The following is a 25,147-nucleotide window of genomic DNA, read 5'->3' as shown; positions in this document are numbered from 1 at the left end:
CTAATGTCGATATATTTTTGTCAAATTTTTATGATATCGTCAAACATATATTTTATTCAAAAATAAAAACATCATCGCTTTCTCAAAATCACATAAAGTCATATTATAACATCGACTGAGATAAAGAATAAAATGAGATATTAAAAACACGATGTATCTCGCTGCATTGCGCGAGTACTCTTCTAGTAAATGTTTAATGGGTAAGTGTTTATTGGTAAAAGGCATCACCTTTGTTTACCCGATCGTGTAATATTCTACGCTATCAAAATGGATTGTTGGTAAGAGCATTCAACACGATAGGTTTTTATTGGGTAACATTCTTGGTACTTCTTGTGTTTTTTTATCGGTTAAGATTTTGGGTGATTGTTATGCTCAGCTCAACAATTAAGGTGCTTACTTGATAAGTGTTTAATAAATGACCTCTCACATAGATATTTCCATATATCTTGTAATACTTTTAAGAAATACGTTTATATACAGGTTAGTTATATATATTTTGACAGATATATAAATGTATAAATTAATTTTGTTTTTGTAAAATAAACTATCTAAAACACGAACCACAATTTATGGTGACGTGTGGAAAGCAAAACTAAACCAATATTTTGTCGGGGGAGGGGGGGATGAAAATGAAAATGATAATGAAACTTATTCCTCCAATATAATCTAGAATGAAAATCTGGTTTCTAAGAGAAATGAATTTGTTATATTCCATTTATTATTATTATTCAATACTTATAACCAAACATCCTCTTAACAACTTGTACTCGATGGCATTTTTTTGAATTCTACATAAAAAGAACATTTGCTTGTTTAATTGTTTCTAATCACGTTTTTTGAAGGTAGCGGCAATTTCTTTTTTGTTAGAGACTAAGACCTTGTTTGTTTTTTTGAAAGAAAAACTTTTATTAATCTTTTATGTCTGATTCGTTAAAAGGTATGGTAATTCAAACTGTTTTTTTTTCCAGAGGCATTTATATCTTATTGCTCTATTATCTGTTAAGAGGTAAATCAATCTATTATTTGCCTCTTATTGTTTTTGAAACTTTTAACAACGACGTTTCTCAATTGATTAATCTTAATCGACCATTTCTCTCAATTGATCATTACCAAATTGATTCTCACATCTCTCAGTTGGTGTGTTTTAATATGATTTAAATGTGTTAAATATCATTAATGGCATATTTTTGTTTAAATGAATGTTAATTGTATTATTTAGATGTAAATTTCGTAAAAATGATGAATAAATATGTGAAATTATATAAATTTATCTATAAATTCAACATTATAATTTTCTAATTGATAAAATAAACAATTTAAACAAATTCAGACAGTAATCAGTTTACAAAAACGAACGGTCTTATTAATTCAAAATTCAGATTTCAACACTACATCTTATTAGTCAAAAGTGAATTAAAACTTCAAACTCCAGCATCTCTTAAAAAACAAACGTCACATAAGGGTAAAACTAAAAGCCCATAAGACTCGGCAAGTTCAACATTTAAAGAGTACTTCGAGATATAAAAAATACAAAGAAACAACATTTAAAAACCCGAAAAGTCTTTCGAAATCAACAAGCAACTTCAACAAAAAACATTTAAAACGATAGAATTCAGCTAAAATATATAAGATGACTTTGATACATTTTAAAAATACACCTATTGAGCAAAAATCATAGTTTTATCATTGTTGTCGAAAGAGTGAGGGAAGAGACTGTACAACCCCACGTTCACATGCGGAGCTTCAATCAACATTTCTTTCCCATACGTATGTGAACACAATCATTTGTCCATACATAGGGCATCGATCAAATGTAAACCATTTAATTCATACAAACTTCATTCAATCAATCATAATTTTTTATTTTTTTCATTTTTTTGTAATTATGAGAGGTTGATTAATCATTTTTATTGTGGATGATGTTGATCATAGATATTATCATCTTCATTATTTTAATTTTAGAGAAATACATGAAACAATTTTATTAATTTTAGAGAAATACATGAAACAGTTTCATTAAGTATTATATGAAACAATTTCACAACCATATATGAAGCAAACTTCATCAAAAAAAGTATTATATGAAACAATTTCACAAGATTAAACAATTTTATGAAAAAATTTCATAAGATTAAACAATAAAATCGACGGATGAAGGTGGTTTGCACGGTTTACACAAATGAGGGCGGTTTTCATTTGATCACTCCTCTACATACATATACATATATATGATATATATATATATATATATGTGTGTGTGTGTGTGTGTGTGTGATCTATTTCAGAAAAAGTCGTAAAAAAACAAAAAAATTGAAGAACATCATACTAATCATTCATTTGTAGATATTGCACATGTATACAAGTAATAAAAAAATATTAAGTGTTATTTGTTAATACATAATTTCTTGAAATTCAAGGTCCATATTCTAACTCAATATATATATAGACAATAAAATCAAGTTATCAACTCATAAACTCTTCAGATACATAGATGTTAAGTTCTACTAATATGGTATAATGGTTTATAATTTTGGAATTTTTGTTTAATAAAAGATCACAATGTAATTTGCCACTATTGATTTAGAATAAAATATTACATTTTGTTATATAACACTGATAAATAACTAACACAAATTCATACTTTATCAGTTTCAAAATAAATGTTCATAATAAAAAAATATATAATTTTAAAAATATATATAATTTTTATACAATTTAATCAACAGTAAGACAATTTTACCCTTTGTTATAGATATAAAAAATTTCTCCATCTCATAATTAAGAGTAGAATGAGATAATAAACATTTATTTTTGAAAGTAACACTTATTTTGAGAGAAATTAAAATAGTTATGTAGACAAATTAAAATAGTTTATATTTTAGGGTCGTTTATCAAATATTTACCGGGTAAACACTTACCTTTTCGATTGGGCATGAAAATGACTAAGAATCTTACCCAGTAAGAAACATATCAAGTACAGAAAGTTTTACTCAATAAGTGAATGAAAAGACTATTACTTGATAATCGCTTTTCAAGATGCTTGCCAACAATCTATTTTAATGGTCGAGAATGTTACACGATAAGTTAAGTGAATGTTTTTCTCATGTCGTAAAACACTTATTGGGTATGTGTTTGGTAAACAATCATTTAGTTTGACCCAAAATAAGTCTTTAATTCTAAAAAAGTAAGCCGTTTACCTAATTGCTTACCCGGTAAGCACTTACCGATAAGAGTCAACACTATGATTTATTTTGATGCGTAAGATTTTAGTATATTAAAACATATTGAATGCAGCAATTTAGTGGGTAAGCGCTTACCTGGGTAAGAGTCGCCATCCTCACTTACCGGGTAAGACTCTCCATCATTCTCATCGCTCTTATCCGGTAAGATACTTGACCCTTCTCATGTTCATCCGATGAGGAAATTTATCCGGTAAGTATTTATTAAGTAAGTATTTAGTAAACGGCCCATAAGTTTTTACTTTCTCATATTCTCTTAATTATGAGGTGGAGAAAGTTTCTTTTTCTATTATCAAGTTTAAAATATCATTTAGTTATTTAAAAAGCTTAGAGGTCATTTACTAAACGCTTATTTGGTAAGTGTTTATCGGATAAATTTTCATGTTGGATGAACAGAGCAAAAGTCAAGAATCTTAACGGGTAAGAGAGATGAGAAGAATAGAGAGTCTTACCCGGTAGGTGAAGATGACGATTCTTACCCAGGTAAACGCTTACCCGGTAAATTGTTACATTCAGTACGTTTTGATGTACTAAAATCTTAAGCATCAAAATAAATTATAGTGTTGACTCATATCGATAAGCACTTACCAGGTAGGCATTTGAATAAACAGTCATTTAGTAATTATGCATTTTTAAAACTGTATATCATTTTACTCTCGACATTATTTTAGAATGTAGGATATACCTATTTTGAAATGGGAAGAAAATGAAAGAGGATAAGAGAGAATTAGGAGTTGATAGTGACGCATATACCGACTTGTACCCCATCACCACATGTTTGTACACATGCTTGGTCTCCATGGTCGCTTCGTTTTTTTTTCCTTTTATTCCATTTAAACCTAAATATATTCTTAAAACCTTTTTTTATTTCAGTAAAATCGTACGATAAATCATTTTAAAAAAATGAAATGTTCAATTTAAATTATTTGGTATGTTTAGTTTGTAGAATTTGAAATAAAATTGAATTCAATTATTTATAAAACAAATTATTATTAATTATAAAAATAATTAAGTTCTTTTTCATTAATTAATTATTATAAAACAAATTATTTTAAAACATTATTATATATAAATTCTACAAAAATCTCATGAAATATGGATCACTCTCATGAAATTTTAAAATCCTATGTTAATAAGATTTCAATAAAATCCTAAAAAAAATATAATCTATAAGATCATTCAAAGTTTCAAACCAAAATAAAATTAGTTTAGAATTTAATTTAATTATAAATTCCTCTAAATTGGTTCAAATCCTATAAATTAAACGAGAACCTAAACCGTGGGTTGCAAATTGCAATTGCATATTTTATGTGTGTTTCATGTGATTGGTCATATTGATAGATATAGTGTCTATTTCAATTGTGCCTTTGTTTGGTGACGTGTCTTCCTATGGTTGGAGAGAAAGTGGGGTCCATCATCATTTATTAAGGCCATTCCCTAAATTGAGGTCTTAATGGTATTGGTGACGGTGTAAATGAAATAAAATTGGAACAAATACTATTTTATTACTTTCCCGATTTAACTCTGTTGAAAAATATACTTATTATTTATATAAAACAATATATATATATATATATATATATATATATTGATTACTTAACTCTTATTTGTTTTTTTTAACTCTTATTAATCTATTATGTTTGATTCTTTAAAAGGTAAGGTTATTCGAACTGTTTATTTTTTATTTTTACTTTTTAGAGATAGTTATGTCTTATTTTGCTCTTATTTGGTAAGAGGTAAACCAACATCTTATTTACCTCTTATTGTTCTCCAAACCCTCAGCAATGACGTCTCTCAATTGATTAACTTTAATCGATCATTTCAATCGATCCTCACATCTCTCAGTCGATGTATTTTAATAGGATTTAAATGTGTTAAATATTGTTATTTACATATTTTCTTTTAAATGAATGCTAATTATATTATTTAGATTTAAATTTCGTAATGACGATGAATAAATATGTGAAATTGTATAAATTATCTATAAATTCAACACTATAATTTTATAATGTCAAAATGAAAATTTTAAACAAATTCAGACATTTTTCGGTTTACAAAAACAAACAGTTTTATTGATTCAGATTTCAGACTTCAATCCCAACTCTTATTAATCAAAAATAAAATAAGACTTCAACATCTCTTAAAAAACAAATGTCACCTAAATATTATTTTTAACCAAACACCTTTCACTTTCTATTATGCAAACTATTTTCACAAACCAATATTGTTTTACTGGTTATTTAAAGGTTATTGAGCTTTTTTTGATGTTTCATTTTTTAAAAACTAGTTGTGTACCCGTGCAATGCGGCGGGAGCCATGAATTTTAACGATTTTGAAGTTTCACTGGTTTTATAAGATAAGATTTAACGATGATATAAGTTACAATTGGTCTTTACATATTAATATAATTTGAATAAGTAAGAGTTATGGTTCCAATTACAGACTATCGATGAAAAAAATTGTATGACAGTTTAAAATTCAATATATTTAAAATCCAACATATTTAAACGACTCCACAAATGTATTCGATTTACACCAAGAGCAAAAAACCAAAAAACTTGAGTTTTAAGATAAACACTCAAAACCAATAAAGAAAACTACAAATTTGACAGATCATAAGCCATAAAAAGACAAAAAAAAAGTTGGGTTTTAGAATGAAATTTCAACTGCTTACCCTATTTCTTGTCCAGATACTCAGATTAAGGTTGAATTAATACATGTATATATATTTCAAAAAAACTTAAGAACATATTAATTCAAAATATATTATACAGTGCAATTTGGACAGCCTAACCCCAAAATATATAGTATATATATATATAAATAACTATAAAAATATAAATCGTAAATATTAAAAATATTTTTTGACAGTACATATAATAATATAATTAAGTCAAAAACTATTCAATATTGGACTCATTTCCAAGGTATTAACGAGACGATTATAATGGTGTAACTTGTTAAAATAAAAAAAATATTTTTTAAACATGTTTTAATTGATATACGATTATGTATGTTAATTTGATAAAAGTTTAAAATGAAACATTTAAAAGTAAATAACGTAAAGTAAATTAATTAATTAATTATAGGGATATAAAGTGTAAATTTAAAATTATCATTTAAAAAAAATCGGTTGAGAGGATGAGTGTATGTGAGGATATGAGGGGATAAAAAATTGAAAAAGTGAGTATAAAGGTTATTTTGGGCATTTAGTATTTTAAGACTTTAAGACTTTTGTTAAATTTGCTTAATAAGATAGTATAGATTGTTTAATAATAAAGCATTACAAAATTCAAAGGAGCTGTTGTAAAACACTCGGTGTAAAACAAACACTTAAATTTATTATCTCTGATCTATTAAGAATATTATACATTTAATTAAAATCACATTTAACATTATGTAACTAAATATCATGTAAAGACACTCTACTCTGTAAAATCTTAAAAAACCACTAGAAGGTTAAATTGTAAAGTTGACAGCCATATAATATCTTATAACTAAATAGCCCCAAAATTTTGCATATCGATCCACCATGTTTGTATTAATTTGATAGTCATTTCGTTGAATGGGTTCAAATGTGTTTTCGTTTGAAAACATGATATCATGAAGAAAAAAAAAAGTAAACTCAACAATCATCAAATAACCTGTCATTTATGTTAAACGATTCATTTAAAAAGACTAAAAAATTTATTTGTAACTATTAACAAAATAGCATATGATAAAGGTGAAATACTTATAAGAAAACAATTTATAAAACAAAATAAAAAGGATCAAACATAAAATTATAATATTAAATTTATTCTAAAACAAGAGAAATATGTTTGGCCAGTATAACTAACTATATATTTAAAAACCTACATAATTTGTAAAATTGGAAACCTACCTTTTTAACATCTGAATGTCGAACTATCACATTTGTAGTGATCTATTTCCTTTTATTCCTTCTGAGTTTTTCACTTTTCAAAATAAGTAAGTGTTGGTCTCGTTAGAGTCTACAAGATATTTAGAAACAGTTTGTAGAGGGACGGTGAATACAAACATAGTAAACTTTTCAAATTTAAAATATATATTGGTAAAGAAAGATCAATACATATTTCACAAAATTGTATACGGAAAAGATAAAGGTAGATAACTTATCTAAACAATCTTAAGTTACACACAAAAGTTTTTAGCAAAGAGAAAATATTTGTTGTTTAAGACTAAGAAGAAAGTGAGTTCTTTCTGGGTAAGAACTATTTAGAATGCTTGAAAAGGGATTCAAACTTGCTTTGAAGATAAGCATATTGTGTTCTTAGATGCATGTGTTCTTTCACGTTTGCACGTAAGGATTAAGATTAGAGTATCTCTGTATGAAGATAGAACGTATCTATTTATACTCGTTGCATTAAATGCACATTTAATACAATGCAGCAGAGTTTGAACACGCGTCAAGCCTTTAAAAAAAGACTTGTCATTTGGTACAGTGAATAGTATAAAAGTCTATTCATGAGCAGATATCCTTTTATGGAGTTAGTGGGTAGTAGAGTCAATTAATCGGCTTCGTACCGTACTATACTTTATAAAGGGTATGAGTTTGTCCTTTGTGTGTGAAAGGACAAGACAAAAGCAATCTTACTCAACAAGCTTCTTTTGATCGTTGAATGCTGAAATAACCCTGAAGGTCTCTTCAGCATTCGCTGAGGTTTGGACAATCTTCACACATATGTAGAACAGGTTGTAATCACTGAATTCTGCTTCAAATCACGAACGCGCCAGTCTCTAATCTTCAGTTTCAGTCTTCGACTTTCACTTATGGTTATTTCGTGTGAGTTTTGTCTTCTTGAAGCATCGATGTCGCTAATGGATTTACATTACATGTTCTCAGTGATCACTGAACAGACTCAGTGACGATCGCTGGAACTGAATGACAAAAACAATAATATTTTGTATAAGGTAAAATGGATTATCATCAAATCACTGAGAGAGATGATCAACAGTAAGAGATTTCAATAAGAAAAATATTAGAATGAGATACACCTGTTGGATAAGGCATGTGTGTGTCTCTTATTTTCTGGTAATTACAAGTGTTTGAATCAGTTTACATACATTTCAAGCAATCTGAAAGAACACAGACAGTAAAATTTTCAATGGCCCTTGAGAATAGAACCTACGACCTCGGAAATGGAACCCAAGACATTGCATTTATTTTTCTGTTGTACAGACTTGTGTGTCTTGAGAACTCCTTACCGGTTTGTCTTTTAATTTTGAATGTTGATTATAGTACGAACAACTAAACAAACATATATAAAAGCAAATGAATTTATTTAACAGTTGGTGTAACAAATTCATGAGTTTTGTTGCTTGACGTTAAAGGATTTAAAATTTGGTGACACATCCCTACTAATAATCAATGAAATAGGTCGTACAATATAAAGAGTACAATGCTAAACCGTTCCTTCTCTTTAAGAAGATATGTTCTTATAACGGTTCTTAAATTTGTCTTTAATATTACAAAAATCAATTATACAAACACATGAATTTGTGAATCACTAATTAATGGATTGTTTGGATCAGGTAGGGAAATAAAAATAAAAATAAAAATGACGAAATTTTCATTCATTCCGGTATAATTTGGAATGAAAATTTAAGCTTTTTTTAAAATGTACCCATTATTATATAAAACCAATTTTTTTTTCCAAACATCCTTTAAAACTTGTTTGTTGCATCCACATTTATTTTTCATTTTAATTTTTGTAGGTTTAATTTTATTTTTGGTTTTAAAAAATTTAGAAGAGAAATGAAAAGAAAAGAACTAAAACACCCTTAAGAAAAGGGATGTGACCAATTGCATGGTTTTTATCTGATCTTTTTACCAGGTTTTATTTAAAAAACAATTAACGATACTTGATTTAAGTCGTTTAGTATATTTACTTGTAAACAGAAAATTAAATTGTTTTATGATTTGTTTATTGTTGATTTTATGGGTAAAATCATTTTCAATTAATGCTCTAAATTTTACATTATATCTATTTTTCATGTTAAATCATTACTAATAAATGTATTTATTATGAATATTAAAATATTAAATTTTGCATTATTTGATGTCTCATTTCTCATAACATTAAAATAGTTAAATTAAATTAAGCTAAATTAAATATGATACAATAATATTGGAGTGTGAATATTTACATAGTTAACAAGTTACATGTTAAAAACACCCCTTTTTATTTACTACTCGTTGGAAGTCAAAAATTATATCATCTCTTAAATTTATTTGTATTTTAATTAAAAAAAATTAATCTTTTATGTTAAATAACTTTTTATTTATAATTAATTTTATTATTATGTTTGTTTCTTTGTATTAATGTTTACACAAATCAAGCATAAATTAGTGTGGTACGGCAATATTGGCGTCAATTTGGTGAACAAGTCAGCACCTTCTTTCAACATAAACCGTGACGTGTGTGAAATTCACGGAAGGATGGCAATCTACGGTATGGTCCGGATTACGCGGGTGCATGATTGTGTTTGGAGTTTCTCACACCATAACATGGGAAATTGAAATTGGGTTTATTATTTACACCATAACATAAGATTTAATAATTTTGTTTAAATACATAACACGTTTAATTTCAAATATTATAGGAAACGAATTTAACCATTTTATTAGGGGTGAGCAACAGAATCAGGTACCCACTTGCGGAATCGAAATTGTCGTGGAACTATCGGTTCCGGAACTGGAACTGATATGAGTGGTTCCGGTTCCTAAAATACGGAATCAATTGAGAATGATTTCGGTTCCGATTCTTAATTTTTTGGAACCGTTACCCGCTGGGTACCCGTCGTGACCGGTTTTGGGACCGGGTACCCGGTATTTTTCAATTAAAAATAATAATTAATTTTTTAATACTAAATTTAAATTAGGTCAATAACTTAGAACTTCATATTCAGAATTTGAGATAAAATGATCCATATTTTTTCAAATTGTGTGTTTAATTTGATTCGTAGTATGTAATCGTTAAACTTTGAACCTTTACAATTATAGTATGTAATCGTTAAACTCTGAACTTTTACAATTAAAATATGTAATCATTAAACTTTCAACTTTTACTATTAGTCTATTATGGTTTGTAATCGTTAAACAATATTTGTAACCATTATTCCGAATAATTTGTATTCTTGTTTATTTATTTAGTGTTTTGGCAATGTTTTATTTTTTATTTTTAAATAACAAAATTTTAATATTTTAGGAAGCGGGTACCCGGAACCGGTTCCCGGCAGTTCCGGTTCCAAAAATTCAAGAACCGCTCTAACCGGTTTCGGTTCCAATATCTCAAGAACCGCCGGTTCCGGTTCCTGTCAAATAGAGCGGGTACCCGCCTATGCTCACCCCTACTTTTTATTAGTCTTAGTCGTTGAGTTAAAACATCTCTAATAGATTCTCGAGAAATGAGATTTTGTGGATTTTTATTTCAATATATTTTTTCAAACCTTATCTAAAATAGAGAATATGAGAGAAAATACGTTGAAATACTGAAATTCTTCAAATTTGAGAACTTTCAAAAGATGATTACTTATAAAAAATAAATTACTTTTTATTATTCTTATCAATAATAATCATTAAAACTAAATTTATAGAAGAGAAAAATAATATTTTATTAAAAATATTAAATGTTAATTTTTTTTAAAGATTTCGTATTTACAATTTCTAAAAATGGAGAAAGTTGGAGATGAACATAATTTTTTTTAAAGATTTTTATTTTTAATTCTTTATTTTTGAAAAATTTGTTGGAGTTACTCTCAACTCTTAAATGACTGGTTTTTATGGAATTAGGACTGATCGGGAATGCCGGTTATCAACCTTTTTACTCTAGAAAAAGGGAGAATGAGTTTTATTTGCTTAAATTTAAACATACATTATTAATGTTTTTTTAAACTTTCATTTCACATTTTCTTTACCACAATGAAACATCTGTTAATTTACATATTGTATAAATCTAAGAACTGTTTGATAATTGATGAATGGTTTGGTGCAAAATAATTAAGTGGTCAGAATGATTAAGAGACTCTCATGATATAATGCAAAATGGAATATAATTGTTTGGTAATTGTGTACAATGAAATTAGGGCTCTTAATGGGTAAGGGAGATCCATGATACAAAATCATTCAGAGAGTTTTAGAACCATTAAGAGATAGATTTTTTTTTCTGACAAAACAGATTTACCTATTAATGATTCAAAAGTTGTTTATTAATAAAACTATTAAGAGATATATAAACAACTCGTAATATAAAAAACAAAAATAAATCATAATTTCGGACCTAAAATATATATAATATTTTATTAATTTGTGCCGTTTTCCTTCACCTAAACGGCCGTTAACCTTTTTAACTTCTTTTCCTCGAGAGTTGCAGGGAGATGTCTATATAAAAGAGGACGTTACGTTGGGTCTGCATCTCTGATTCTCCCACTTCCTCTCTTTCTCTCCCCTCTCCTACACACCTTCTTCCTTAAGTTTCATATCCAGAGCACACATTACTGTCTGAAGATTTCTTCGTTGAACAGAGAGAGAAATCAGCACTGTGTTTAGCGACGATGGAGATACCTAAGAAGTGGGTCTCTTTGTGTTCCTTTCTGTTTCTGATGATGTTGCTTGTTGGAATCTTCAAAACTGCTTCCACCTCAAAACCTAGGTATCTCTTTATGATTATGGTTACTGTTTCTTCTGTTTTCCAGCATTTCAGAAACCAATTGCAAAATTTCAGTTCAACTACGCTTATTTGTATACCATTTCTTCAACTTTCTTCATATACATTACTCATTCCGAACATAGAATTCGGTATTGTTGAAATTATCTTCTGAATTCATAAGCTAGCTTGATAATTACAGAGTATTTTTTTTGTATCTAATGGACTCGTTAAGCTAAAGCAGGCTTACATTTGTTGTGTTTGTTAAATGTTACAGGACTATCGAGGTAGAAGAGTTGCAGACCTCCAACAACTCATCAATGGCTGCAAGGTAAGCAACATATGTCACTGAGTTGATTCACTTCAGAATTTAGCGCTTGTGCAGTGTGACTTACTTCATTTTCGGCGTTGTTTAGCAAGATCCGCATCGTTACGTTTGTTAACCCAAAAAAGTACATCAAACAAAACAAAATCTCAGCCGTTGAGATACCGAATTGGTTCAGATCTTACCGTTTATTTACCGTTGTTCATCACCGGATTCATACACAAATCCCATGCTAAACAGCATCTTGTAGGGCAGTTCCGTCATTTCACACTGATTCGAGGAATATCTTTTTTCTGTTATGAGAAACCGTTTACAGTGACGGTTTTAAACGTAACAAACAACGATAACGTCGGTTTTCTCTCTCACACACAAACACACTAAAACACACACACACACGTCACATTACGGTGTTGAAATGGATGCAGAGTGTACTTTTGTGTCCGTTCACTTTTTGCATGTCGGTTCTTCACTTCTTAGACATTGGGTTCCATTTACTGAATTGGCCCCCGCTTAAGAGCTCTTTAATGGCATTGATTTGGGGATTTATTTCTTGGTATGCGTCAGTTTCACTGATTGTCTGAATCCGAAACTCCATTATCTCGGTATATTCAGATCAATGATATTGTTATAATAGTTTATACCTTTTGCTATTTCCATTGTACTTTAATTTGGATTTGAGCTTTGTCGATTCCTACTTCTATTTCAGTTATATGGTTTTTCAATCAATTTGTAATATTACTTGTTCGTTTGCTGAATTTGATTTTGATTTATGTGTTGATGCAGAGTGAAGGAGATTGAAATTTTGAATGAAAATGCGGTCCAGGATCCAGAGGAGGTTGTCGCAATGGTTGAAATGTAAGGATCTTTCTCTATGTATACACAAATATAGAAATTGACAAACTCTGAGATTGTTTGGAACTGATAAATCTGAACTCATAACAGCCACAAGAGTTAGCCGATCCACCAAATGCTCATCTCATGTGGGGGTTTTTTCTTGTAGGTTCAGCAATAAATATGTTCCAATTATCTCAGAAATTGTCAATATATCGATTTTAATGTATTTCCTTGTTGGAATAGAAAGGTGCTGCTAAATGCTAATAGCATTAATTGTGTCTGTTGGAAATGGTGGTTGTTGTGGGTATGACAGATCTGACTCGGAAAACCCTTTTTTTCCGCTTGTGGTTTTTTGAAATGCACTACTTCAGCCTCACATTCAATGATCCTTGAGACATTTTGCTTTCACATAGATGGATTTTTCATAAATTTTCTTTATCGTTGGCATACACTATAACAAGAAGATAGGAATTAAGCACCATGTGCTGCTGCTGTCTACAGTACCAGTACCCTAATTAAATCCCACATGGGTCTTGCATTCATACCCTTACCTCTTTTTGCCATCAAATTTGCTTTGGATATGTACCTAACTGACCACAAAATCGTCAAAGTTGCTTTCACCGTCTGAAACAGCTTGCAAACATGATTTGCAACAAACCATGTTGTAAGGAAACTTGCGGCTGATACATCAATGTTAAGATGTGGTCATCTGAGAACTTGAGGATATTTATGTATAAGAAGGTATATAAGTTTAAAATCAAACCAATAAGAAAAAGTAATTTCATATCACATGCTAAAATGGTATGATATAAAACAAACAGATGCTTATGTTAAAGTTTTTTGTATGGTTTGTGCCTCTACTAGTATTTATTGCTTCTAAAATTTAAAGAGCGGTTGTATTGCCTCATAACATGCCGCCTCCTTATTTATCTGCATTGGTAAAGTATAAGTCTTACCTAAAGTTTTGATTTATCTACACTCTTAACACAATATTTTGTAACAATCTTGCAAATTATGGCATCATGAATGGTCCTTACTTTCCGGATATATGTCATAGAATATAATTTGGGGACTCTTTGTGTGCATTGTTAAAAACATATAATGGGGACCGCTAATGTTTTGAAGCTGCAGTGCATGTTTATGAAATAGAACAGGCTTTGCAAAATTTAGGTATTGAGTAGGCTTGGAACTTTTTGGGGATACTACAATTACAAAGATTTTGACATATTTAGGGCCCTTCTCAACAAGAGCCTCAATTAAATGTCAATATTGTCCTTTTTGGACTATATTTTAGAGACTATTATTTGAAAAGTCAAATGAGTTGTTTCTGTCAGGGATGGTCCACCAAGGTTGTTCTTGTTTTGAATTATTATCATGAGCTCTAATGTGAATATGTCTGCAACATTTCAATTTTAGTATGTACATATCCATGTGCAATCAAAAGTAACCAATTAGGTTTTCTTTAATTCTTTTGCTTCCGGTAATCATAGAATGAGAGAAGCTTATCTTTGAAATGTGTCATCTTTTATCTCTGTGCTGATTTATAAGATATAAAGCCATCTCCAACTTACTTCTTGTCTCCATTATAGAAATGACAAAATATTTCTCATCCTTAAATGTATACTTATTCTATTGTTGGCAAAGGGCAACAAGTACTGCTATGCCACCGACAGAATCCAGTAGAAGATATCTCATATCTTTGTTTTGTTGACCACATACCCATACTTACTATTGAGAATTACTGCAACGTTGAAAGTGACATTATTACATTACATACTAATATCAGAATAAGAACGTGTTTTAGCAGCTTAATGGAGCTTAATGAGTTTAATGTAACTCACCACTTATTTGGTCGGCTATACATGATTGTTTCATAGTGACTTAATGATATAGGAAGTGGCTTATTTTGTAAGTTCCGGTGGAAGCTTTATGCAAAAAAGCCAAGTTTTTCTCAAAGCCTACCCCACCCAATTAAAAAACACTCTTTCCATCTATGAACAAACCCACCTGAACAAAAACTTTCCCAATCTTTAGATAGATTAATCCATACAGGCAACTTTATATATACATGACTAAATGGAAAACCAACCAAACAACCCGCTTACATAATGTGGTGGCAATAATATGAAAAAATTGTGAAAGAACTTGTGATATTTTGTTACCAGGAGTATGAGAAACAGCACAGAGAGGAGAAAACTGGGATATTTTTCATGTGGTACGGGTAATCCCATTGATGACTGCTGGAGGTGTGACCCGAACTGGCGACGTAACCGCAAACGCCTTGCTGATTGTGGCATTGGTTTTGGCCGAAATGCCATAGGAGGGCGTGATGGACGCTATTACGTGGTGACTGACCCCAGGGATGATGACCCTGTTAACCCAAGACCTGGCACCCTACGCCATGCTGTCATCCAAGATGCTCCATTGTGGATTGTCTTCCAACGTGACATGGTGATCCAATTGAAACAAGAACTTATCATGAACAGCTTCAAGACCATCGATGCTCGTGGGGTCAATGTCCACATTGCTAATGGAGCCTGCCTTACAATCCAGTTTGTTACCAACATCATTGTTCATGGTTTACACATCCATGACTGTAAACCCACTGGGAATGCCCTTGTGAGAAGCTCTCCTTCCCATTATGGTTGGCGGACAATGGCTGATGGTGATGCCATCTCCATCTTTGGGTCAAGCCACATATGGGTCGATCACAATTCTCTATCTAATTGCGCTGATGGACTCGTGGATGCTGTCATGGGTTCAACTGCCATCACCATTTCAAACAATTACTTTACTCATCATAACGAGGTGCGTTAATCTTAATTAAAATCCTTTTAACTAACTAGAGAAATTAATATATCTTTAAATGATACGTACGATAAAAACAGGTGATATTGTTGGGACACAGCGACTCTTATGTGAGAGACAAGCTAATGCAAGTGACTATTGCCTACAATCATTTTGGAGAAGGTCTTATTCAAAGAATGCCAAGGTAGAATTAAGTAAATTTGTTGATAGATAGCTTAGAATGACGAAGGATCGTGCGAGAATAGGTGTTCAGGTGAGAAGCGTAAAAGGGATCTGGATCTCACCCCCACCCTATGAATTACACTTCTCATGGGAATTGATCTAGTGCATCTCATTAGGGTCAATCCAATGATGAAGATCCCTTCTTACACTTCTCATCATAACTTTCATTCTTATCGGAACCCAACCCAAAATAGGTATTAAGGCAACTGAATATTTGTAAACAAAATTAACTACAGATGCAGACATGGGTATTTCCATGTGGTGAACAATGACTACACCCATTGGGAGATGTATGCCATTGGTGGAAGTGCAAACCCTACCATCAATAGCCAAGGCAACAGATACCTTGCCCCTGCAAATCCATTTGCAAAGGAGGTAATGTAAATTGTAATGTGATTATAAGTTAATATGTTTTTTTTAAATTTCTTAAGTTTTGAACTTGTGTTTTAATTAATGGTGATTGAAAATGAATAGGTTACAAAGAGGGTGGATACAGATTCAAGGCAATGGCATGGATGGAACTGGAGATCAGAGGGTGACTTGCTTCTTAATGGGGCTTATTTCATCCAATCTGGAGCTGGAGCCGCAGCAAGCTATGCTCGGGCCTCGAGTTTGGGTGCAAAGCCATCTGCTATGGTTGGTACCCTCACTGCCGGTGCTGGAGTTCTTAACTGTCGCAGAGGCCGCCAATGCTAGCAAGTTCAGCCAGTCGTTCATTGGTTCAGCTGGTAAAGACTTGTTTTCTTTCTTCTTTCCTTAGTTTCCACTGCCACATATGCATATAAGAAAATATACATATAGATCTCATATGCCACAGATATCCCTTTACTCTATCTCACTTGGCAATTAAGTGAACATTTTATACAATCTCTTTGTTGTGCAACCTCGACCAAGGTGCGAAGTGTTGTCCATCCGTTTTGTTTCTCTTCACCGAGTGTGTTATTACTCTATTGGATTAGAGGATCATAATGCTTTTTCCTTCCGTTGTTTCGTTTCTATCTTGTGGAATTTTAGCTTCTTGAATCATATAAGATGTAATGGGAATGTGAAAACTACTTCAACCATGAAAATTGAATGGAAAAGAGTATTGGTAAATGATTGATGCACCTCTCTTTTCTTGTTGTTTAATTTTGTGAAAGGATGCAATCTTTTAGCTTTTGTGTTGATTGATTGATTGAAAAGAAGAACATTATCAATGATGGGTTATAGTGCATGTATCAGTTACTTAACGTATATTCCTGGTGCTGTAAAAACCCTTGTAGTACTGGGGGTTCATTTATGATAACTCTAGACTATCTGTGGTTGCCGGGGTATTCCGTAAGCAGACCCGAAAACCCAATTAATCATGGAGTTCCTTTTTGATTTTTCAAAGCTTGTTTGGGGTTTTGTTCATGTCCAAAATCTAATGTGCGTTGCTTTCATGTTTAACAACTAGAAAAAACGACAAGCTTGAACCAAAAATATGTCCCTTTATATTTACCACTAGCCTAGAAAGAAAGTATTGGAATGGTACATGATTCCTTTTTTCCATCTTTTCTATTGTTTCTTCTCCTAAATCCCCAACCAACAATATACAATTATAAATACAGTAAACTTAGGTCAAAGATCAATATTGAATACTATCAAATTTGTATGAATTCTCAGTACGAATTTTTATGGGTTGGTTTGAAGCGTAAGAAAGATCTCCACCCTTGCATCAAGAATATCAATACTAATGAGGTGCATCGCAATTCATGGGTGGCCTTGAGATTAAAAGTGATCAAAAATTCATATCTTTTCTTACGCTTCTCATTATAAATTCCTTTTTCACATGACCTTTGGACTATTTCATATTTATTAGATTGATGGTATTGCAATATCAAAATATTGCTAGGTGAGAGGATTGAGTTATTATTTTTGGAAAAGCCTAAAACAATTTGACCATTAATCGAGCTAAACTACTCTCTCACACGCATCCTACTTCGTAATTGACGGCCGAGTTCACAATATTTAAGGTTTTGTTCCTCTCATTGATGGTTTAGCTTTATATTTAAGGAATTGCTTAGGATTTAATTCTATAAGAGAAGGTTTCGTTGATATTTTTATCAATGTTGTGTATTGTTATACTCATGAATAACTAAATTTTCAAGTAACCATGTAGAAATTGACCATAGGTCGTGTAAGAAATTTTGGTTTTGCATCAAACCGATATTGTATCGATGGTTTGATATTGTTTCAATTGGGTCTTAATTAGTTCAGGAAATTACACATGTTTTTGTAAAATAAATTAAATTGATCCATCTAGACTAAACCAAAATGGTGATGAACCCATAGAGGCTATAACAAGACGATAAGATGGGTTCTGTCAGATATACATCTTTGTATTGTTCTAATGTTGTCTATTAGTATGTTAAATCTTGGTTTTTGAACTATGCCCAAAAAAAATTGGGCCCAACTTTTCTAGCTTTTTGGGCCTAGATTTAGAGATGGCCAAATCGGCTCGGCCCGGCTCGGGACCGGTAAGGACCGGTTATGGGACCGAAAACCGGGACCAGTTGAGGTTTTTGGTAGTTTCGTGGGACCGGGACCGGTTATGGGACCGACTATGGACCGGGCCGGCCCGAAAATTCAAATAATTCTATAAATAAATGTATTTTTAAATAATTTTATAATGTATTTTTATAAGAAAACGTAATTTTAATTATATTAAAACGTATTTTTAAAGTGTATTTGAGTGACCAAATTGTAAATTTTATAATGTATTAAAAATATATATCATTAGAAAAATAAAAAAATCTTATTTTTTAATGCAATGACCGGTTGGGATCGGGACCGGCGGCCCATAACCGGTTATGAAGTACCTTGACCGGTCCTATCATTTTCGACCGGGACCGGTTATGAGAAATGTTAAGACCGATTGGGACCGGTTTTTGGCCATCTCTACCTGGCTTTATATCTAACATGTGAACTCACTTCAGTGAAAACCTATTTATTTTCTTTCAAAATTAAAAACGTTTATTTAATTTCAGAATTTGATAAAAAAATTCTCTTTAATGTTATTATAACTTTGTCAATTTAAACATTTTTGTTGTAGTGTTTTTAATATAATAGGAAACTTTATATCTATTTTGTTCATTATTCATTTAAGATGATTTATAGTTTATATACGGGTGTAACAAGGTTTTCAAAATGATCGGGACAGTTCTGTATTGTATTATCTCTATGTAGTCTCTATTGGTTCAATATTATTGTTTCAAAAGAGTGTCGACCAAATCGAACCCTTTTCTCTTTTGATTAAATAGTTGTTGTCCCCGGCTGATTGTATAAATAACCTTCGGTTTCACTTTCACATCATACTTTTGGTCCAAGGCCCATTTTTTACCTTTACCAACTCGTTATATGGGCCGACTAATCCCAGGACGATTATCTGTTTTGCAGGTAGCCCGGATTCACCGCATTTGAACCTCCGTGGCCAAAAGAGGATTTTTGTTTCTTATTGGATTTGAACCTGGGACCTCCAGACACTTTTGACATTTGAAGTCAAGTTCAAACCAATCAGACACCACCCTTGTGGTTTAATGCTCAAAAGTTGATGTTTATTAAGTGGGTTAAATTTCTTTGAGTCTCCTATGTGGACAAGTTTCTCACACGAAAGCCAAGTTCCAACAAGAAGCAATATTGCACATTTATTGAGCATGTGATGGAACACATAGAGATACATTTTATCCGACGAATATCGAGATTCATTTAGATTTCATAACTATCGAACATGTAAAATGACTCATCGAATTGCACCAAGTAGCGGCAACATATCGAACATATACCATACCGGGACCCATTGAGATTTATAAATTTACCGAGACTCGACAAAAAATGGTAACTTAAAATACATGGAGACTTATGGGTTATGGTCAACCTACCATACATCAACATATCAACCTAAGCTATAATTTGAAGGTATTACTATAATCATTTACCAAAAATTATTTGTTACACTATTTTATCATCAAATGACACAATATTTTTTTACATTGGTACAGTGAATATTAAAATCATCTTTAATAAATTCTTTAAAAATGGAAAAATAAATATTTGGCAACGTATTTTTTCTAAAACTTTCTTTAAAATAGAGAAAGCATGAGAGAGAGAGTGTGTGTATAAAATTCTCCACATTTGTGTAACTCTCCAAAAATAATTACCATAAGAGAAATCATTTTTTGTCATTGTATGCCACCAATAAAAAAAACACTGATGTTAAATGTTTATGAGAGAAAAATAATATTTTGTTATGCATAAAAAAATATTTTAATAATATAATTGATATTATAGTCTATAAAATGAAAAATCTGTTGAAATTGGATGCTATTTTTTCTTAGGAATTTGAAGTTTTAGACTTTTTTAAGAATCTTGATAAAGTCGCTCTATTATACCGAATACAATTTTGCTTTCTCAAATCTGATATATATATATATATATATATATATATATATTATTTTGTAAAGAGTATATGTATTTTTCATGTAACTTTTTTTATTTAATTAAATTCTTTTAAAAAACCTTTAACCTATAACCTTACGGTTTTGAAATTTGAGTTTTTTTTCCCTACAGTTTCTAATTCATTTCTATTTCGTCCTTAATGCTAAACACTACTTTTAGGTATAAGAGATTAAACTAGAAACGAATTGTAAAGCACATAGATGAAAATAAATTTTAAATCATAAGTATGAGAATGGTAATGAATTGTAAATTATAGGGACGAAAAAATTATAATTTCAAAACCATATGAATGGAAATAAAAAATTTCAACAAACCACATAGACTAAAAATGTAATTTGCTATAATATTTTATTTAAGGTTATATACCTAAATGACCGGTTAAGACTTTCAGTGTTGGATTATGGTGAGAAGAAAAAAAATGTTAAGTTGAGAAGCGTAAGATTGGATCTTCATCCTTGAATGCACATTAGAATGAGATGCACCAGATCCAATCCCTGTATCAAAAGCGATTCACATATGGTTTTGAAATTAAATGTGATCAAGTGACCAAATCTATTCTTACATTTTTCAGCTTAACTCTCATTCTCACACGATATTTCGCCTAGACTTTCATGTCTATTTTTAAAAGTAAATTCGGTTGTTTTTCATGAATCTTGTAATTAAATTAACCGAATGAAAAAATTAAAATTTCTTTAATAAACATATCCAAACTTAAAATGGTAAAAAATTCTAATCTTTTATCACATAATAAATTTTGTGTTGCCATTAATGGTTATTTTGAAATTTATGATAATTAAGTCTATAGGTTAAATTGCTAAACCAGTACGTCTATGTGTTTCTAATTCAGCCAAATCTTTTTAACTTTCTATCAATTATACAACTCCAACTTGGACAAATTATATGAAAAAGTAACGTATTTTAACTTAATTCCTAGTTTATGTAACATACTTTCAATTTGGTGTCTAAGACGTAAAGTTTCAAACATTTAAATACCCGGGTAACCTGTTGAAGCGTTAACCGGTTGAAGCGTTAACCGGTTATCATGCTGATGTGGCGAGTGATATGGTATCCAACTCAGTATTGTTGCCGACGTGGTTAGAAACATGAATTTTTTTTAAATTTAAAATTAGTTTTCAATCGATTATCTAAATACTTAAATGTTTAAAATTCTAGATATTAGATATTAAAATAAAAAATTTAAAAATACGTGAATGAAATTACTTTTTTATACAATATATTTATTTCAAACAAAGGTGAATTTGAAAAGAAATCAGTAATTATGAAGCAGAAAAAACAAAAGAGAAGTCATGTTGATGCAGTAAATTGGCATCTCTGTTTCCGATGAACACAATACCATTTAATTTCATCGCCCTCCCGATCCCAAAATTCACATCTTTTTGGAGTAAATTATGAATTTTTTTTCAACTTTTATTTTGTTGAAAATTGTTATGATTTACGACTTCATGTTGAAAAATAAGATAATTTATAATTAATATTTTATTTTAAGTTTAAATAATTCTTCTTATAAAATACTGGATGCATAAAAAGAAGTAACACAAGCAAGGTGGCATGCTGTGAACTCGTGACTTGCATAAGGTTTTATTTCGTGACTGGAATTATTAATTTATTTATTTCAATTGAATATATATATTATGATTTATAAAAACCTTTTTTTCTATTCACATTATTCCCAAGTCATGAAATTAAGAAATTTATATAAAACTTCAAACTAATTCTAATAAGAACCCTTTTCTCGTTTTCATGTATTTTTTAACACCAACTATAATTAGGGGTGTTCAAAAATCCGACCAACTGGATTAACCCAATCCAACCAAATACGAAATAACTCAATCCGATATTTAATTGAGTTGTAAAATTGTCAAAACGTAGGTATTTGGTTGATATTGGGTTACTATATATTATTTGAACCCAACCTAACCCGATAAATCTGATATCCTTTTATTTTTTGGATTTAATATAATTGTTGAATTTCTATTAACATATACATTAACAATTACACTATCATGTATGCTCTTCATATACACATATTTTCAATTTATTCACATCTTTATATAACTCATTTATATATGTGTTCGGTAACTGTGAACATATATATATAAATTGAGAAAATTAACTGAATGTGATATACGTAAGAAGTATGGATAAATTGAATCAAGTAGTTGATGATGAAAAATAAATTATAAGTAAAGAAATAACATATTCAAGATTAAAAAAATATTTTAATATACCAAAGTATCAACCCGACTAACCCGTACGGGTTGGGTTGGGTTGGGTTGGGTTAAGATTTTTCAAACCGCAAGCATTGGGTTGGGTTGTTGAAATGTATTATTTGAAAGGCAACCAATTATATTAAAAAGGAGCGAGAAAGAAAATGTATACACCAACCGTAGGAAACAAAAAAAAGAGAAAAATATAAGAAAAAGCAACCCCGGACAACCAATTATACGAATCAATGAGAACCCGAGCACAACGAGAGGGTCATTTGAGGTTTTGGAGAGGAGCCTTAAACCAACTGTCCCTAATTAAGAATAAAATCCTTACAAGAACGTCTCAAGATGCAATCATACACATGAACGTGATTATTGGGTAACCATATTTTGAAGGTTCATGTAATCTCTTTAGAGTCCAACAAATGAACCTATTTTCTTTTTAATCCTGAAAGTATCAAAATCAAAATCAAATTTACAAATTACAATTACTTAAAATATGAACATTTGTCAAAATATATTATTGTTGCTTAATATTTACTTTTGGGAAAATATAAACAATTAAAAACGTTAGGAAAACACAATTGTAAATTGAAAACAGTTTCAGGGTCTATTTTGAGCCCATAGTCAATCCCAAAATACTTAATTTTTTATCATCATTGGATTAATTAAAATGCATATAGAGAGAGACTTGTGATCATGTGAGATAAAAGGTTTTTCGTGAGACTCATAAAACCAATTATTAATTCTTGGATTAGATCTACAATCTGACAATCTAAACATTTATAAACGTTACGAGACTTCTTAATAATCACAAAATTGTTATTGTTTAACTTTAAACCATTAGATCATTAGCTTATAAAATTGATCAATGAACATAAATTAATCTCACGAAAAGCCTTTAGTCTCACGTGAATACGTACTATGTATATGAAACTTTGGTGCAACGAGGTTGTCTCGTGAAGCCTGTAGAAGGGGTTGACTTAAAAAGTTTACGACCTTAAATTTTCTCTTCTTTCCATATACACCTAACTCTGAAACCATGCAACTCCATTGAATACCAGCTATAAACATTAATTCCATGCAACCCATTAATGTATTCATTCGCTCACTTCAACCGTCCACCACCCTTCTTTCTCTCCATAAATAGCGACCATGCACCACCACCATCATCACCTCAAACATCCCCTAAATTAACCTTTTTTCTAAGTGAGTGAGTGAGTGAGAGATGGTGAAGTCGTGCTTCCTAGCATTCTGTGTCTGTGCACTTGTACTTTTTGTGCAAGTCACTGCAAGAAACATACCCACTACCACCATAAGTGACAAGACTCCGCCCACTGTCAAGATGGCTACTGCCATCGCACCAAGTGGAGAAGCTGGAGTCAAAGACGAGAAGAACTTTGTTGCATTCGGTGGTATGGGCGGTTTTGCTGGTGTTGGTGGAGTTGCCGGTGTGCTTCCAACACTCGGTGGTGTTGGCGGTCCCGGTGGACTTGGTGGTGGAAGTGGGCTTGGTGGGCTGGGTGGTCTTGGTGGTGCTGGTGGTCTTGGTGGGGCAGGTGGCGGCGTTGGTGGTGCAGGTGGCGGCATTGGTGGTGCTGGTGGCGTTGGTGGTGGCGGTCTTGGTGGACTAGGCGGCCTTGGTGGCGGGGTTGGAGCAGTGAAAGGTGGCGGAATCGGAGGTGGTATCATAGTTCCTTAATTGGATATATAGCTTCTTCATGAATCCGAGTTGTTTAAGGATTTTTCGCTTAGTACGATGTCATGGAACTGTTTGTGTTTTTGGTGGTCTGATCATTTTAGGTATGGTTTAAGGTTATAAGTTGGTTAAAGTTGAGTTGTAACCTGTGTTCGTCTGGTTGTACCCTCTTTTGCATTCCAATTTTAATTTATGTTTTAAATCTTTACGATCAATTAAGATATCTCTATTATTTTCAAAATAATAATATATCTCCAATAGTTATATTTTTTTTATTAACCTGGATATTCAACTTGCTATGCGAACCGACTAATCTCAAGACGACCCATGTTTTGCACGTAACCCAAAATCACCGTGTTTGAACCTCCGTCGCCGCATAAGGCATTATATATTATATATGTATATATGTACCACCTCCAATATAGWTATAGTTATAGTTGAGTACCACCAATACCCTCCCAATATATTACATATTATATATGTATATATATACCACCTCCAATTCCCCCTGGATATTCAACTCGCTATGCGAACCGACTAATCTCAAGACGACCACATGTTTTGCACGTAACCCAAAATCACCGTGTTTGAACCTCCATCGCCGCATAAGGCATTATATATTATATATGTATATATGTACCACCTCCAAT

The 25,147-nt window shown here is 31.1% G+C and overlaps 2 protein-coding genes across 2 annotated transcripts; both read left to right on the top strand.

Annotated features, from left to right (window-relative positions):
• The first annotated feature begins 11,734 nt into the window (after window positions 1–11,734).
• LOC112521241 (probable pectate lyase 8) lies at window positions 11,735–17,199 on the top strand. The gene is made up of 7 exons (XM_025129982.1): window positions 11,735–11,911; window positions 12,183–12,236; window positions 13,014–13,085; window positions 15,230–15,872; window positions 15,953–16,056; window positions 16,331–16,469; window positions 16,569–17,199. The coding sequence occupies exons 1-7, from the start codon at window positions 11,814–11,816 to the stop codon at window positions 16,788–16,790; spliced, it is 1,332 nt and encodes a 443-aa protein (XP_024985750.1). The 5' UTR covers window positions 11,735–11,813; the 3' UTR covers window positions 16,791–17,199.
• A 6,826-nt stretch (window positions 17,200–24,025) lies between these two features.
• LOC112520877 (glycine-rich protein 23-like) lies at window positions 24,026–24,500 on the top strand. Its single transcript, XM_025129496.1, has one exon. The coding sequence runs from the start codon at window positions 24,027–24,029 to the stop codon at window positions 24,498–24,500; it is 474 nt and encodes a 157-aa protein (XP_024985264.1). The 5' UTR covers window position 24,026.
• Window positions 24,501–25,147: the final 647 nt, after the last annotated feature.

The sequence above is a fragment of the Cynara cardunculus genome (assembly GCF_001531365.2).
Source record: "Cynara cardunculus var. scolymus isolate 2C chromosome LG 11, CcrdV1, whole genome shotgun sequence".
In the NCBI taxonomy this organism is placed as follows: domain Eukaryota; kingdom Viridiplantae; phylum Streptophyta; class Magnoliopsida; order Asterales; family Asteraceae; genus Cynara; species Cynara cardunculus.
Note: the sequence above shows the minus strand (reverse complement) of the source record. Positions and strands in the feature narration are given on the sequence as shown.